Source organism: Pterocles gutturalis, unplaced genomic scaffold (assembly GCF_000699245.1).
Source record: "Pterocles gutturalis isolate BGI_N339 unplaced genomic scaffold, ASM69924v1 scaffold14168, whole genome shotgun sequence".
In the NCBI taxonomy this organism is placed as follows: Eukaryota; Metazoa; Chordata; class Aves; order Pterocliformes; family Pteroclidae; genus Pterocles; species Pterocles gutturalis.
In genome coordinates, this window is record NW_010123253.1 from 92,395 (window position 1) to 108,901 (window position 16,507).

The 16,507-nt window shown below is 37.9% G+C and overlaps 1 protein-coding gene across 5 annotated transcripts in view; it reads right to left on the reverse strand.

Moving 5' to 3' along the window:
* Positions 1–16,507, reverse strand: part of KDM6A (lysine (K)-specific demethylase 6A) — a 112,245-nt gene that overhangs the window by 64,619 nt on the left and 31,119 nt on the right. For all 5 annotated transcript variants that reach the window (XM_010077843.1, XM_010077842.1, XM_010077839.1 and 2 more), the window contains exon 3: positions 9,038–9,158. In XM_010077843.1, the coding sequence (XP_010076145.1) occupies positions 9,038–9,076 (39 nt within the window). In that variant the 5' untranslated portion in view covers positions 9,077–9,158. The remainder of the gene's footprint in view (positions 1–9,037; positions 9,159–16,507) is intronic.

The following is a 16,507-nucleotide window of genomic DNA, read 5'->3' on the forward strand; positions in this document are numbered from 1 at the left end:
TGACCTTACATATACATTACTTGTAAAATAACTTTTTAACCTTAGAGCAAGCATTAAAAAATAGCTCATAAATATTAAATATTAGCTTATTTCTCTGCCTTGCCTGTTCCTTTTTCTAATGTTCAGCAGCCAGGGAACTTTAAATCTCCCCTCACTTACATTGCAATGCAGGTTGTGTGCCTCAGAGACATCTTTTAGTCGGTTACCATAGTGATTCTACTAAGCAGGCAACTTAAGAAAAAAAAAGGCTAAATAAAAATAAAATGCTCTACTTTATATTGCATTTTGCCTGACCAAGGAAAAAAAGGAACAGTCCTATATACATTGGCCTGTACATTGAATATACTGATCTAAACAGTACAAAATCCATTTTGCACAGATGCGTCATCTTGCACTGTCACTAACAATTAACATGAAAAGATAAAGCAGAAAGAACAGATTTGCTCTCACCTAGCAATGCTATTATAAAAAATAAGCAGATCTAAAGAGAAACGACTGACAACTATTCTGTAGTAGCTTTTCAGAAGGGTTACTGCAGTGAGACTCACTGAGAGAAAGCAGGCAACCATAAGAAAATCTAAGCATGTTAATATTTAAATATTCCAGTATCAGTGCTGCACAGTAAAAAAAAGCAGGAATATGCTCCGCAATGCCTCCTAAAAATTTAAATTCCTACTGCTACATTAACTGACTCTTAAATTTCAAAATCCACATTATGACAATTTTCCAAGTGTAGTAAATTTCTGCTTACACTGTTCACTAAGCTACACACAGTAAAGAAATGGAAAACCAAAGCCCTTTAACTACAGCAAAATAAACCATTTGCACTAAAAAATTATCACAAAGCAATACACAGAAAACCCAGAACCTTTCAAACCAAGAACCTTTGAAATGCAGTTACGCAAGCAAACCTACATCTCTTGCCAGATAAATAATACATAGCTCCCCATTAAGTACTCAAAATCGGACAAAAAAAAAAAGCATGCATGCATTCTAACACATAGAACTCATCAGCCAAAAGCAAATCCACTAATCACAATTACCAGAATTAAAAAATTTAAAAAATAGTAATAATTTCCAACTTCCATTTCTGCAACAAAAACAGGAGCAGCTAGCAAACATCTGCACCTCTCTCAAATATTGCAGTACTGAAGCTGGCTACTGCTGTGTGAAATAGTTATTATGCAGGAGAGGCCGCTGCAGTTCAGAGACGACATACAATACCTCAAGGCAGACACCAAGTCTATAGAAATTCAAATCCCGACTAAGAGGATTTACCTAGAAGGCAGTGTTCTGAATGTTAAAAAGTAACAGGCTCTCTTTAAGAGCTGCAGCTCAAGTCATAATATACCTTGATTTGTAGCCATCTGTAATTGCACAATTAGCTAAGTTAGCTACAGCCTATTTTGTCTCCTCTGGAGTCCTTGACTTGCCTCTGATAGTGGAAGCAATTTCAAAGGTAACCTTCCCAAGGATCAGAAGTACAGTGGATTGCATATAAACAGAAACGATGAAAACATTAGGTCTGGTAGTAAAGTAATAGTAATCCAACACCAATTTAGGTAACTTAATGTGTTTTCACTACTAGAATTAAACAGCAATTCTTCTAACAAATGAGTCCTTTACAATTTAAGATGCAAGTACCCAGATTTTTGTTGTTTCTTTAATCAATAAATGACCAACACAAAAGGACCTGTTTTCTGCTTAGTGTAAGATTTTCAGTACTATCTCTATTTACATCCAAGCCTGAGACCTCAAAACAGTGATTCTACTCCCTCCTCCTCTCTAGGATGATGTTAGCAAGTTTAATACTAATAACTCGCAGTTCTGCATTTATTTTGGAAATAGAGCAAGCCATCATTCGAAACCTGACAATTCTCACAGACTTACCATGAAGGAAAGCTCCATCATGACTCAGTAAAATTCTGTCAGGAGATGGCTTTTTCTGCCTATGTGACCTAGGTGTGATGCCTATGTTCCTCAGAGCAGCCTTTGTTCAGATAAGTAGGACACAGAAAGCCTTGCGTAATGAGCTGTGGCAGAGCGCCAAGCCTCCATTTGCCAGGCACGTTTGGGGCCAGGGGAGAGGGTCAGGAGAGGACGTGCTATATGTGCTGCTATGTCAGCTCATTGCTCCGCTCTCCGGGGTCTTCTGAACACAGAACTAATTCGTCTTGTAAGATGAAGGTTTGTGTAGTGTAAACACTCAGTTGCTTTTGTCCAACATACAAAAAAAGAAACCACCCTTAAGACTGAGGAAAACTGTTAGATGGACAGGGCAGAAGAAACAAAGTTCACACATACACATAAACTGAATAACAGCAGTGTGTTCAGAAGACTCTTGTTTAGACTAGCTGTATCTGAAAAATTATTTTTGAACAGAACAACCAACATCTTATACACTACACCAGAGTGTTTTTCACAAAACTATCTTAATACACATGTTCCCTGTATGTTTTTATCATTATTTGTGCACCACCAAAATTTATGCATCCCTACACTGCAGCTCCAAGGACAGCCAGCTGCAACAAAGTGCACAGGGAAACAGGATGCCTGTAAGCTTGCCCCTGCTGCTGCACCACCAGCATCACCACAGACCTGGGGTCATTTCAGGACCTGCAGCTCTCTGCCTCCTGCCCACACAGCCACCCAGACTGAACTGAAAGCACAGCATGATCCTTGCCGAGTATCTGTAGCTACCTAGCCAGTGGGCACAGCTAGCTATCACTACGAGCCCTGAATGCCAACCCTTCAGTTACAGTTACAGCTAACAAACCTGGGCCCACATACCTCTCATGAGGAGAAGGTCCACAAAGGAAGTACACTAGCACCAATACTCATGAGCTTGAATGCTCAATTTCTGAGTCAATTATTTATCTTCTCACAGTTTGTTCTTCCCTGTCCAACCCCCCACCCCCGTGAGATATGCCACACAGCACATTAATTCTATTTTAGCATTTATTCCTCTTCGTAATCATGACACTTCTAAAATACACTTACAGTTTTCTTTTATAGGAAAACTCCAAAATTGCTCAAAAACCCAAGCAAAATTAAGAACAAAACACACTGTAGGCCAGACACTGTGATATCGTGATCCCCTGTCAAAATCAGCTGCACTAGTAAATATCTTGCAGTTTGATTACAGTGCCATGCTACCTCAAGAAACTTCCATGTTTTTACTTCTTGTATATGTCTCCATGACATGCATATGCAGACCACAAAGACTTAAAAGAGCAATTTTATTCCCAAATGCTGTTTTCCATTCCCTGTCATTTTTATGACAACAATTTTTTGACTAATTTTATCTTGCTTTCCACAAAATGGTTTTTAGGTCAAGTACTTAAAATCCTGGGATATACACCTTGCAATAACTAAAGCCCTTTGTTTTGGTTTGGTTTTTACCTAAAAACATTGCCAATTAGTTTCTGGTAGAATTACAGATAAAAAATCTATACATAAGACGTTAAAACTTCTCATAACTGTATGCATTTTGACTAGTTAATTTTTCTTTAATAATTTAAATTAATACATAAGGCTTCAATTTAACATGTCTAAGCTTAAAAATCATTAATCTGAGCACATATGAAAGATAACTAGGTTGTGAAACTGCACTTGAAGGCTTGACAACACAAATTTTCACTTTCATAAATACATTTTTACTTATCGCTGAGAAAAAGAACATAAAAAATGAACAACGCTTATAACAGCTACATGTTAGCATACAGTATCTGCAGGAGCTAAAAATGTAATTCATGAAGATATATATATATAGACAGGAGAATTATCTGAATAAGTGATGGAAAAGTGTCTGTCTAGAAATAAGTACTTTGAGCTATTAATCTGTATATCAGTAATTTTTCTAGTATTCATGCATATTCATGTAATTCATGCCTATTTTCCCAACAAATTCTAATTCGTCCACAGCCTTTTTCTTATTCTAATATAAGCAGTATGTCTTAACATTACTAACAAATTAGAATCTTTAGGAAAATAATTAAAAATTTTAAATTATATTTAAATTGATGATTTACAGGCAAGATCAAAGCATAAGCCTGAAGCAAACCAGTAGGAGAGCTGGTTTCTGTGTAAATAAGGAGGCAAAATTTCTGAAGTAAAAGGCTGAATCAGTACTTCTACTCAAAGGCAAACAACTGAAAACATAAGAAATTTAGTTTTAATTAGTCTAAGGGTTTTGTTGCTGGGTACAGGATGCATCTGCAATACCTAAAAACGAAACAAAATTCCCAAAACACAACATAGCCTGGTTTGCCAGAGTAACCTGCTCACATCCACAGTCCCTACTGACCATCCATTACAAAAAAACCCATTAATCCACCACGTAAAACTCTAAACAAAAACAAACTAAATATCCCCTCACAAAACCAAACCCATAGAAAAATCTCCCACCTAACCACCGTTCCCTCAATGTTATCATTCTAATAAATATGAACAAATAAGATTTCTTTTTTCCCCTTAAGTAGTCTGTCAGCAAGCAATCGAAGCGAACTGAATTTTACATTTAAAGGGCTTTCAGGATCATAGCCCTATCCGCCCACCGAAGGCACACGATGATACTTCAATGCCACCAAGCAAAATGAGCACCAGATGGAAGACTGGTTTCCCATATCTGCCATTTCCAATGCAACCCAACAAGTAAGCTAAATAATACCAACGCTGTAACTTCTATTTTTTCCTCACCTTCTCTTTTATGCAAGTCAACACACCCAGCTCCCCTTTCATGCTCCACCTAGCTCAGCATTCAGTTTCCAGCTGGACAAGAGGCATGGGAGCTGCCTGACACACTGCAGCTCCTGTATGGATGGGACAGTTCCCTTCAAAGGAATTTTTCACATCCCAGCAGACCAGACCCACATCCAGTCACTTGGTGCCTCTGTTGTGGAACAAGCCAAACAGATCGCCTGGTCCTCAGCTTGCAGAGCTCAAATGGCTCTGAAGCAATATGTTGTGCAGGAATGTTCCAGGAACTGCTCTTTGAAATCTCTTTCATTCTGATGCATTTGTTAGAAATTGGTTTAAGATTCAAAAGTCCTTAAGAGGAGAACTAAGACACATGCACAAGACAGGATGATTACATACATGTAAGAACAAGTAGGCAAAAATTGAAAAAAAATAATCCGATAAATAGGAAAATGTCCAGGATAGCAAGTGACATGCCAGAAATTACGTGGCACGTACTCAGAATCTTGAACCTATTCCTAGAGATCTTGCTTTTTTTCTCCTTTCAGATTATCAGGGTGCCACCACAGCTAAGACACTGAACACAGTATTCTTAGTGTCACTTGTAGGAAAAGGCAAGTAGGAAGGGCTGCACAAGGACAAGTAGTAAAGTCGTAAAAGGTTAGGACTGTGAGGTAAATCTCAATAGTATGTTTCTGCTATAGTAATCAATAATAAAATCCCACCCCCGTGTCCCCAAAGACACTTCCAGTTGACTTTGGAATTAATTGTACTTTCTGATGAATGGGGCAAATTCAGCTTTCATGTATTGCCTCTGAAGGTAACACTGCCTTAACTGTCAGGCTACACAAGGACTTTTCAACCAGAAGGGACACTTTTCTTTTTTTCCTTAATGTAAGCCTGAAGGCCAAGTAATTTTCAATAGCACTGGTGTTCTTCCCAGAGTTTATGGCAATGGGATAACAGAACAGTCAACGGTTCTCATAGTAATCTGCAAGTCTTAACTGCAGCAATGTTAAAAACATGCAAAAGCAGTAACTGATTTTGAAAAAACACACGAGTTGATTTTATGCCTGTTAAACAGCACTCTAGTAATTATCTTGATCATTAACATCTTAAAATAGTAAAAATTAATTTTGTGCTTGAATTGCTTACATAAAATACAGATGAATTACGTTAATGGTCTAAAATTGTGAAAAACATGGAATATATGACCTTCAGACTCCCATCTTCCCCCTTGCCTGAAGACTCTTACTGACAATGACTCATCTGCTGGCAACGGTTTATTCTTAGCAATTATAGACTTAACATGAATGTTTAAATACCATCAAAAATATTATGATATTTCAAAGTACATTAACGCAACATTGGTACATCTGTGAAATCCAGAGCTGTCACAAGTAAATACAAGATGAAAAGTTACTTCTGCTTTCCACCTCAGTGTGAAATAAGAAGCTCAAACTGGGCTATGAATTATGTTATACAGAGCTTCAGGGAAAGGGTCTGTGCTCAAGGCCAGTCACTAGCAGGCTGGATCTTAAACCCCATAACCACCCCCTAATCCTGGATCCTTTTGAAAAGGTTTACAAAACCAAAAGAAGGCACAACAAGAAACTGTATCTTTTCATTACTTTGGGTTACTTATCTGTCTTTTGTGAAGAGGCGAGACATTCAGTCTCAGAGAATGAGACATTCTGTGAAAACATGCTTTTGTGCCCTACCATCGTATCTCTTCTTCATTTTATTCTCACCATACTTGTGCACAACTACTGCACCAGCATTTCGTTTTCTTCACTAAGGAAGCATTTTCTGACTTGCCTCTCATACTCTTGTCACTCAGAGTTCTGGCTTAAGTGGTTGTTTAAATGTCAACTCAGGGATCAATCAGATTAGCTTTTAAAGAAGCTACTCCTCTGCCTGTTCCACTTAGTCTGCTCCTCAGTTGATATATTCTGGTGTATAAACAGATAAGTTTCAACCAGTAATACTTTATTTTCAAACAAAGTAGATCAGTCTCAGGACTCTACATTAAAACCACAGCTGAGGTGAACGGAAAACAGGTGAAACTATTCACAATTGAGTGGATTGCCCCACTGGGTGTTTTCTTTCTTGTCTGTCACTGTTATTGACAGCTAAGGATTACAGCCTCCATATCAAAGGAAGTAAACCAGAAAGTCTACCTTAGGTGTTTCAGTTGATAATTCCAGGGTAGAGTTTTGTGTTATGTTTTGCACCAGAAAGGGGTAAGACAGCTCTACTGTCTCCTTCCTGTTCACGCACTCCTGCCATCTACCTTGCATTCGATCTAGCAACTGGGCAATCTCAAATTGAGTTGCATCAGACTTCTGATCCACCTCAGTCTCCAAATGGGAGAAAAAAAAAAAAATAAAAAAAATCACTCAATTCAATGCAGCAGAGGGTGCCGAACAATGCAATCAGGACTGTAAGGTGGAAAATGAGGCAACCTTTTAGAAACAACCTGCAGCTATATTAATTTAAGGACCATGCGAAACTATATTTAATGCAACCCCCCGCTCATGTTTATTTCATCATAATTTTGAAGATCTTTGCTCAGCTCCAGGGTAAGCTGTTTTTTGTTGCTGCCATTTGTTTTCTTAAGTGACTTAATCACATTGCACATAAATGCCATGGAATTGTGATAATTTTGCATTACAAAGGACTCATTTCTCTGTGTTAAGAATACTTCTTTGGTGTCTTTCCCATTCATAATTGGTGTATTGAAAACTAAAAGTTTGCTATACTCAAAATCCTTGTGATAAGTGACCTTTTTATTTTGCAAAGTTGTGAACATCAAACATTAAATTATTTAGATAAATTCTCATACTATCTATTTAAATACTTGATTCAGTAATAGAGCTACATATTTCATGGCACAGCAGGAAAAGGTTGTTTACTTCTTGATAAATTTATTCTATTAAAAATTAAAATGCAGAAGTTCCTTCTATTACTTGATTACAAGTTTAAACCTCCCTGTAAGTTTATTCTTGTGTTATTGTCTCTGACTTCTTTAAAAATAAAACCAAAATGTATGTCTTCAGCACTTCTTTTATTCCCTATGTATCACAGCAGCCTCTAAATCTGTGTTGAAGCATAAGGAAATAGAACCACCCAAACTTGCAAACAATCTCTTTCCCAACACCATGATCTACCTCTACCTCCCCTTGCTCTCTTTTGCCATTCATTGCACTGAAATCTTTCCCACTCCTATGCAACATCACCCTCTCTAATCACCACTTCCAACTCCACCTGTCTCTGTACATGAAAACCTGGACTCTGGATGAAAAAAGGAATCCTGATGACAGACGTGCCTCACATTATTACAAATACTGAAAGGAAAAATTGAGAGTAACACTCTACTCTTTCAAGTCTTGGACAGTGTGATTCTGACGGCCTCACAAATATAACTCCCAGGAAAACAATCTACTAGGAAAAGGAATCCACAAGATTCTTGGACACTAAACACTTAATGTTTTAAGTAGTTTTAAGAGAGATTAATATGCAGGAATGTGTTTATAAATTACACTTAATTACAAACTACACAATTCTCAAGGCTGAAGGCTTATTTCACAGCACATGAAACTCTGTTAAAGAACACTCCCTTTTTCCAACACAAGCATACCCAAACTTGGAGGTCAGGAAGGAAAGAACATGGGAACAGAGTAGGAAGGAAGGGGAAAAAAAAAAAAGGGGGGGGCAAACGTTGAACGGAGGGACATAAAATGACAGATTACAATCTCAAACTGAAAAATGCAAGCAGTAAAAAAAATTAAAGGAGTACAGAAGAAATTAAATACTGTATTAAGACAAACCATTTCTAACTGATTAGCCAGAAATTGTTGCCATAGAAGCTGACTCTCAAACCACGAAATAAAAGAATGATTAACTGACAGAAAAGCAGAAATGATATAAAAAAATTTATATGAGAACATTATTTTGCATAAATGTTTCTACTGTTAATTATTTTTAAGAATGCCCAGTTTACAATAGCGCAGGGGCAGGAGAGAGAGAAAATGAAGAAATCCAAGCTGTTAATTCTGCTCTTCTTTTTCCTCTGACTTTCTGTACATCCTCAGCCTCCCCCCAAAATGTACTGTTTTAATGATGGCCCTACACCATGTTTTTGATCTGCTGGAGTATTGGTGCTCATCTAGATTTGCTGTGCTTTTCTGAGTAATTCTAGCACCTAACACACCTCAAAATCCTACCCTTACTCTGTCTTTAAGATACTTCATCCTGAAGCACTTCTGATGCATTCCTTACAGTTTGAAGATGCAACACAACTTGTAACATATGTTAATTCAATTTGACTTCAACCTACCTTTAAACTAGACTCATAGTCCATGTTCACTTTGAACATAAGCCCAAGTCGCAAATGAATTTCCTTGGCTCGACAAAAGCTGGGATCAACATAAAGCGCCTCCTGAAATGCTTTAATTGCCCTGAAAGAAAAACACAGATTAAAAAATTATTATTTACCAAAGTATTACTTTATAATCAATGTTATTTACATGACTAGCAGAAAGTGGATCAGAAAGTACTGTTACAGAAGAACATATCAAAATAACGGTTTACATGCAATGTATTTGTTGCATGTGTTTTGATTCTTCAAGGACTGGACAATTTTGTACTCCAGATATCCTGGTATATGTGAATGTCTAATCTTTTCTATTAATTTAGAGAAACTAATTTGCCGCATGAAATACAGTAATATATTTGCTATTTCAGAAAGGATGACTCAGGAATTAGTAAAAAAAAAACTAGTGCAACTTTATAACAATACAGTGATCATTCATGTCACAACCAACTGCTATGTTGCTTTTGATTCCAGGTAGCGCAGACCTCGGAGAGAAGCAGCAGAAGGCCTAGAAGGTAGGATCACGTACATCTCCTGCCATTGCACCTATCTGCTCTGTTTTCCATTTTGTCCTCCCTTTCTTAGTACCAGCACCATTGAGGGACTCAACTAATACCTACTGCTCCATTATTTTCTAGTCACTCAACTACTTCCAGGAAAACACAGATATGAAAGCCTGCTACCTCCTCCCACTGTAACTTGCTTTCATATTCCCATGGTGAAGACAGCTCTGATTCTATTTCCTTACCTTTAAATCATCTCTACACGTGACCCTGTTCACAATGGCTCTCTACCACATAAAACAAAAATGCTACCTAACAACTGTATCTTGGAGCAAAAAAAAAAAAAAGTTATTCTGAACAGGGCTGTTTTGCCTCTCAAGTTAACTGCATAAAATTAGGACAGCTGCAACGTAACTAAAATATAGATTTAAAATTCACACAGGAATTGAGAAAGAAGCTAAGACTCATTGTGCTAGCTCGCCTGAAATCCAGTGACAGGCTGAAACAAAATACCTTCACGTACATCACTGCTCCTACAATGACAGAAATCAGAGTCTGTCTCACTTCGGGTAAGATTCAAGCACCTAGGTCAGGGAGCCCAGTCCCATTTGCTGTCCTAGGCAACTCCAGAGATTGACGCTGAGCAGACAAATGACAGGCAAGCCTCCAGAAAGAATCGTACACCCTGTGGAGCAGCACAGAGACACTGGGCAGAATTACCATAGTGCCTAAAGCCACATAACGTTTAGGCAAATTGATTTCATTCCTACTCTCCAAGTCCAGCATTACTTATAAGGACAAAAGGTTAGCAGTTGCAATGGGAAAATCAATAAATATTTTTCATAGACACTTTTACTCACAGAAGACATAAATGAAAATTTTTGAACCCATCAGCAAAAACATTTCTTCTGCTCTAAAATTCTTACAGGGTCTTTTCTCATTCATGATGGCAAAGCAAACCAAAGGCACAGAACTTCCTCTAGACAATGCAACAAAACTGCTTGTACCTAAAGCATTATCTGACCTATTGAAATAGAACTTAAGAGCAGATGGGCTTAAACAAAAACAGTACATTTTTGTGGCGGAACTGAAGCTGCCTCTATTGTAATCTTTCAGGAGGGTTTTTACCTTGTATCCTACTTTTCTGCTTACACAAGGAATACGAGCAAGCGAAGGGACAAGCTTGCACCAGCTAAACAGTCTCTCACGTCTCATCTAAACTTCCCTGGAATAGCATGGGTGGTGATGAATCACACAACACAGTATCTACACTGGAATCATAACAAACAAGGATCCACCTCTCTTAACAGCATGCTCATCATAATCTACAAGCACACCACTCAAACTGGAAGGCCAAAGACTGGACTGATCACTAAATATCAGCACATATTTTAAGCTATTCTTTTGTTATGCCAAAGTATTGACTTCATGACAGTGTATTTACATTTCTTGTCTTAAATCTAATATGGTACTCAATGTTAGCCACCAGTATTTAAAATCCATTATTTGCATCTTGTTCAAAGACAGTATTTTAAGTTCTAAAAAGGGAAAAAAAACAGTGTCTACGTTCCCTATCAAAGAGAAGACAAAAATCAGGAATAAAGACATTGTGGTTCTATACCACATGGGAAATTGTGACTATGCTCATAGACACTTTGTGAACTTCGCATTCTTCACATTTCAGCTAGCTTGCTTGGTCAGAAAATACTATTTCCATTATTTGCCCTATATCATGTCCCAGTCTCAAAGATCATTGAAAAGTGGATTTCTAGCAAAGCTCAAGAGAAACTGTAAGAGATAAAAACATTTTTATAGTCTCTTGCTTACTGAACAGGAAATATTCATTGCAACAACTGAGCAACAGTTAAACAAAGCACAAGTATAACAAATTACTTTTAAGGACAGTTTTGAAATTTAGTTTGAATGTATACTGTCATCCATTCAAAAGAACAAGCATGTTGCCTGTCTTTCAGAGAAGCACAGCAGTTAAAAACCAGTAACATTATCATCAGTGGACAACATGAGAAAACTGTGTCATGTTTAGAACCTGACAGTCACAGACAGCCCCAGGAAGTTTGTGTAAGGTTTATCTCCATGCAGATGACACAACCACACCATTCACCTTTGTCTAAGCTGCTTGTGGAATCAAGTTCAACATTAGTAGTTATCACAAGTCTCTCAGATAACCTTATAACCCAACACAATTTTCCAATGAAGACAAGCCCAAAATGTACAAGGAGGAAGAGAATTTGTAGGGCAAGACATCATCCCTCTAGACACAATTTATGCAGGAAGTAACAGCATGCTTTTCAACCCATTTTGATGGACGTTTGGAAAAATATATCCAATCAACCAAGTCAAAACAAAAATATCTGTACCCTTTTAGACACCATTCAAGTTACCATGCTAACAGCTAAATAATAATATTCTAGTTGTACATTTCAGTTGTATTTGATCCCCAAACTGATAGTTTCAGAAGGAAAGGCAGATGCCTTAAAAGCATTATTACCTTGAACGGTTAAAAAACTCGAAAAGAGTATAGTCAGGGAGCACTGATTGCTCCCACCCATTGCATTGATTTGGCAATGAATGCACGCACTGGTAGCTAGTTTGGTGACAGATTCTCAACTTAGAAATTTTCTTTCAGCTTCTAATACGTGATGGATTTACATTTAAGAATGAATCCATAAGCACTCAAAATCTTAGGGAACTCCTGGGACAGTGTCTTGCTTGCATCTTAAATTCTGTATCCTTGGAAACCATAATAAAAACTAAAATAGAATTCTGAAAGGTAACAAATTTTAACTTATAATGAAGCATAATTACATCAGTAAATTAAGGGGAGAACATTGTAAGAACACACTAAATATTCCCCAAAGCAGCTTTCCTAACTAAAAATCAGGTATTTTATTCTTCAATATTCAAAATATTGGCCTGTAACTTACTTAACACTAGTGTTAATTCTATACTGATTATGCAATTTGTACTTTTTCCAGGATGACAATCACCAGTAGTAATAAATATAAATTACTTCCAGTACTTCTGTGGAAAAGGACATCAAAGTGATCTGAAAGGCAGCACTTTCAACAATTTATACCAGTGGTACATGCTCATGTCTAATTTGATAACTAATTTGTTAACTATAGCCTGGTTTTAAGTAGTCATAGGATTTTCATAGAATAAAACTCTCCAACTCTGAAAAGATATTTACTTATTAACTCCCACATACAGACAAGCAATTCTACACCACAGCTGAATTAATATTAATCTAATTTTGCCTATGGGAAACATTTAAACAAAATAGCAATGCAGTCAAGATTACAGGACACATCAAGAACCATGGACTACAGTAAAAACTTTAGTTTTGTTTTGGGGCTGCCTGTTTCCCAGTGCCATGCCCAGACCTCCAGACTCAGTCCCTTACCACATCAACAGCAAAACATCTGCAACACCACTGATATCCATTTCAGTTCTAAGTGCTTAATAACATCCAATGCCAATGGCATCAGGGCTTGGTACAGGTTGGTACAACACAGAAGAAGTGGACATGAGATGTGGAAAGTAGGAGTAAGTTTTGTAGTAGAAAAGGGAAATGAGAGAGAACGTGGCCCGATGTTGGTAACCGGCAGTCCTTCCTGTCCCATCTCTTTGCCGAAGTTGGGCCTTCCATATACAGCAGGAGTCACTTGATCCCTGTATAGATCTTTCTTTGTGCTGAAACATCACTAATCCCACTTCTGTCCTCTGCCCAAGCCTACATTCAGACTGATGCGGGACTAAAGGCAAGGCATCCAGCTTACTCAGATGTTTTCCCTCAAAGCTCTTCTACAGTTTGACCAAACCAGGAAGAGCAGATATACCCTAATAGCTTGATGATTTATCCCATATGAAGCAAGACTTGTCTGAAGAGGCTAACAGCTTCCTTCAGAGATGATGGCACACAGCCTTCCTCAAGCAGGCTGTTAGTCTCCACCACTCATTAACAGCCCTTCATGCACAGACACAGCTTTTCATTTTAATCCTTCAGCAGACTAAACATACATTAGTCCAAAAGATAAATCATTAAATGAAGGGATGGGAGCTCTCATACTGCAGAAATGAATGACAGTTGTCTAAACTCAGCAAGAGATGACTTTTGGTTTGTTCTCTGAAGATACTGACAACTGCCTGGTAAGAAACAACTTTCATTGAGTCTACTAGAAGTTATTTAAATTAAATAAGAGTTTTCTCCAAGAACAGGAGCATTTCCACTAACAGGCAGGAAAGACTATCTAACACTCAACAAAATGGGAAAGCAGGACTGGAAAACAGAGACTATGGAGGATGAAAAGTACCTCTGGGCTTACATTTTACACAGCACTGCTACTGTAATTCAGCAAAAATAAAAATGACATTAATCTATCATCTCCAAATCAAAATTTCCAAAATCAATACTGCAGCTATCTTTCCACCCACTCATCTATACAACAATGACTACTATTATGAAAGTGAAGAAAGCAGCTGAATAATAATTAATAGAATATCATATTCAACATTTAGTGAACTCTCATAAGAGTTTCATTGGAAGGTTTTACTTGGATAGACTGTGAATAAAAACAGCTTCGAACTAGGCAAAAGACTGTAACAAAATTGCATCGATCTAACTATTCAAAAATTAACACTTCTATGTTTCAAACAAAAAAAAAACCAACATGAAAATGAGAATAAACCTACAAAATGAAAGAACGTAACATTATTTTAATGTATCAGAAAAAAATACTTGATGCAGTTTGAGTGAAACTTTCTTATTATCCTCTTTCAATTTTCTGATCACCTATTCTAAGCCTCATGCAATTTCATAGCCTCACTAATAAAAATGATGCGAGGCTATGATGGACAAATTTGTATTTGAAACTCAATCACAGTTGAACATAAAATGTATGTACAGAGCAGTAGTGAGGACACTGAAATTTTAATACTTATACAGTCTTTAGATAGAGCCCTATGGACAGAGGAGCTGTAATGGTTGAATGGTTAAATATTTTGAACAACAAAGTCTTTAAGCATTTCTCTAGAACAGCGGCTGAGAGGAGGTCTTTTCCAGCATTAGCAAATATGCGTTTTCTTCAGTCCAACAAATGGTTTGATAAACAATCACAGAAAGATAAGACAAAAGAGAAAGTTAATTGCTGCTTTGTTAATGGTTAATTACAATTAGTATGTGTAATCTAAATGAACATTCCCATTTTACATATCTAAAAAACACATATATAGACTCAGCCACCTGAAACCTGAGAAATATTTGACAAAGCAGTTATCCACACATTTCGTGTTTAAATTCTGTCCTTCTTATGAAGAGAACTACAAACACCAGACCAGCTGAAAGGACTCTGACAAAACAGGGAAAGAAGCACCAATACAGATGTACAGCTTGAAGATCACAAGTTATTGGCAAGCAAGCTGTTTTTCTACTCTCAAATTATATCCCTCATGGACTTTCCATTGCAGGTGTTTCCAAAGCAGGAACTCCACAGACTGCCAATTACCAGTACAATGGCACTGCCAGTTGTGTGAATCTCAGAGCCTTTCATGAAAAGCACAACCACTGGACTATTTCATCAAATGCTTTGCACCCTCCACAATAGCACCAACCAGACAGATGTCTGTGCAGAGCAGACATCGCATTTGATGAAGTAGTCCAGTGGTTGCTGTCTGTATGACAAGTGGCATGTTCCCACACTAGTGAAGGAGGTCCTCGCTACCCGGTTTGCATTACTACACACCCCGCTACCCACTCAACTACTCTTTGTATGAAAGAGCACAGTTCCTTGGATTTGCCAACAACTGACACAAACAGCTTGAGAACCAATTGAAGGATCAGGCCCTGCTGGAAAAAAAACCCAATAACGCCTCAAGGACAAATCTTACTGTATAACTAACAGCTTGTCCTTGAACATAAAAAAAATTCTGTATTGATAGCAGAAGCAAAGAAGGGCAAGAATGGACCTTGAAAGCATAGGACTCTCCCACTCTCCTAGGCAAACAGCAACCACTGAACAAGGTGTACAATACTGAAGGTTGGTGCATAAGACTACTGGAAAAACGTTAACATTCCCCTATAGACATGTGTACTTTGCAAGCAGTTTAAACAGCTGCTTTACTACTTTAGGATGACTGCGAGAAGAGCAAAATTTCATTCTCTGGAAAAAGATGAAAGAGAATGAGAGAGCAAGAGAGAGACCAGACTCCTTCAGCTCAAGTAAAGGGTCCAATCTGATTGGCACAAAGGCCATCTCCCAGATGATTTTAAGTTTTGTGGGTTTTCCTGTAGGTACCTGAAAAAGAATGCCCATGCCTCACTGAAACCTTCAAAGGACTTCTGGGAGAAAAGTGATTCTTAAGTGCCTGGAGGCCTGAACTGTGACTAAGAGATGAGATGCAGTACCACAGATAACAACTGAGGGCTTCCTTCTGTGGTCAGCTTGGCCTTTGGAGGGTTGTGGAATTCAGCAGCAGCAGAGATGGGATGTGAAGAGCCTGCTCAGTGCTTTTATGTTGAAGGTGGAGGTGCTGCACTCTCCCAGTGGAGGTTGTGTATGTTTTCTCCCTCTTGTCCATTAAATGTCTTCATCTGCATTAGATAAGAATAATGAAAGACTGCAGCTGCCTTCTTGATGTCAAGATACAATTTTGAATCAGAGTTGAAGAGGGGGAAAAAAGCTTTTTTTGCTGAACTTCCATATCCCTGTTTCATGGAGTCAAACTTATGCTAACAGGAGAAATTCCAGTGTACAGAACACCCTGGCTTACAGAAGTGCCAGGATACAGCAGTGCAAACAATGAGCCGTCTGTGAGGTTACTTTAAGGGAGCCACAAGCAGAGACGGTGGTTCTAGTTACTGCTTGATACTAAATAGATGATGTCAGTGCTTCTCCTTTGGCAAGGATGGCTG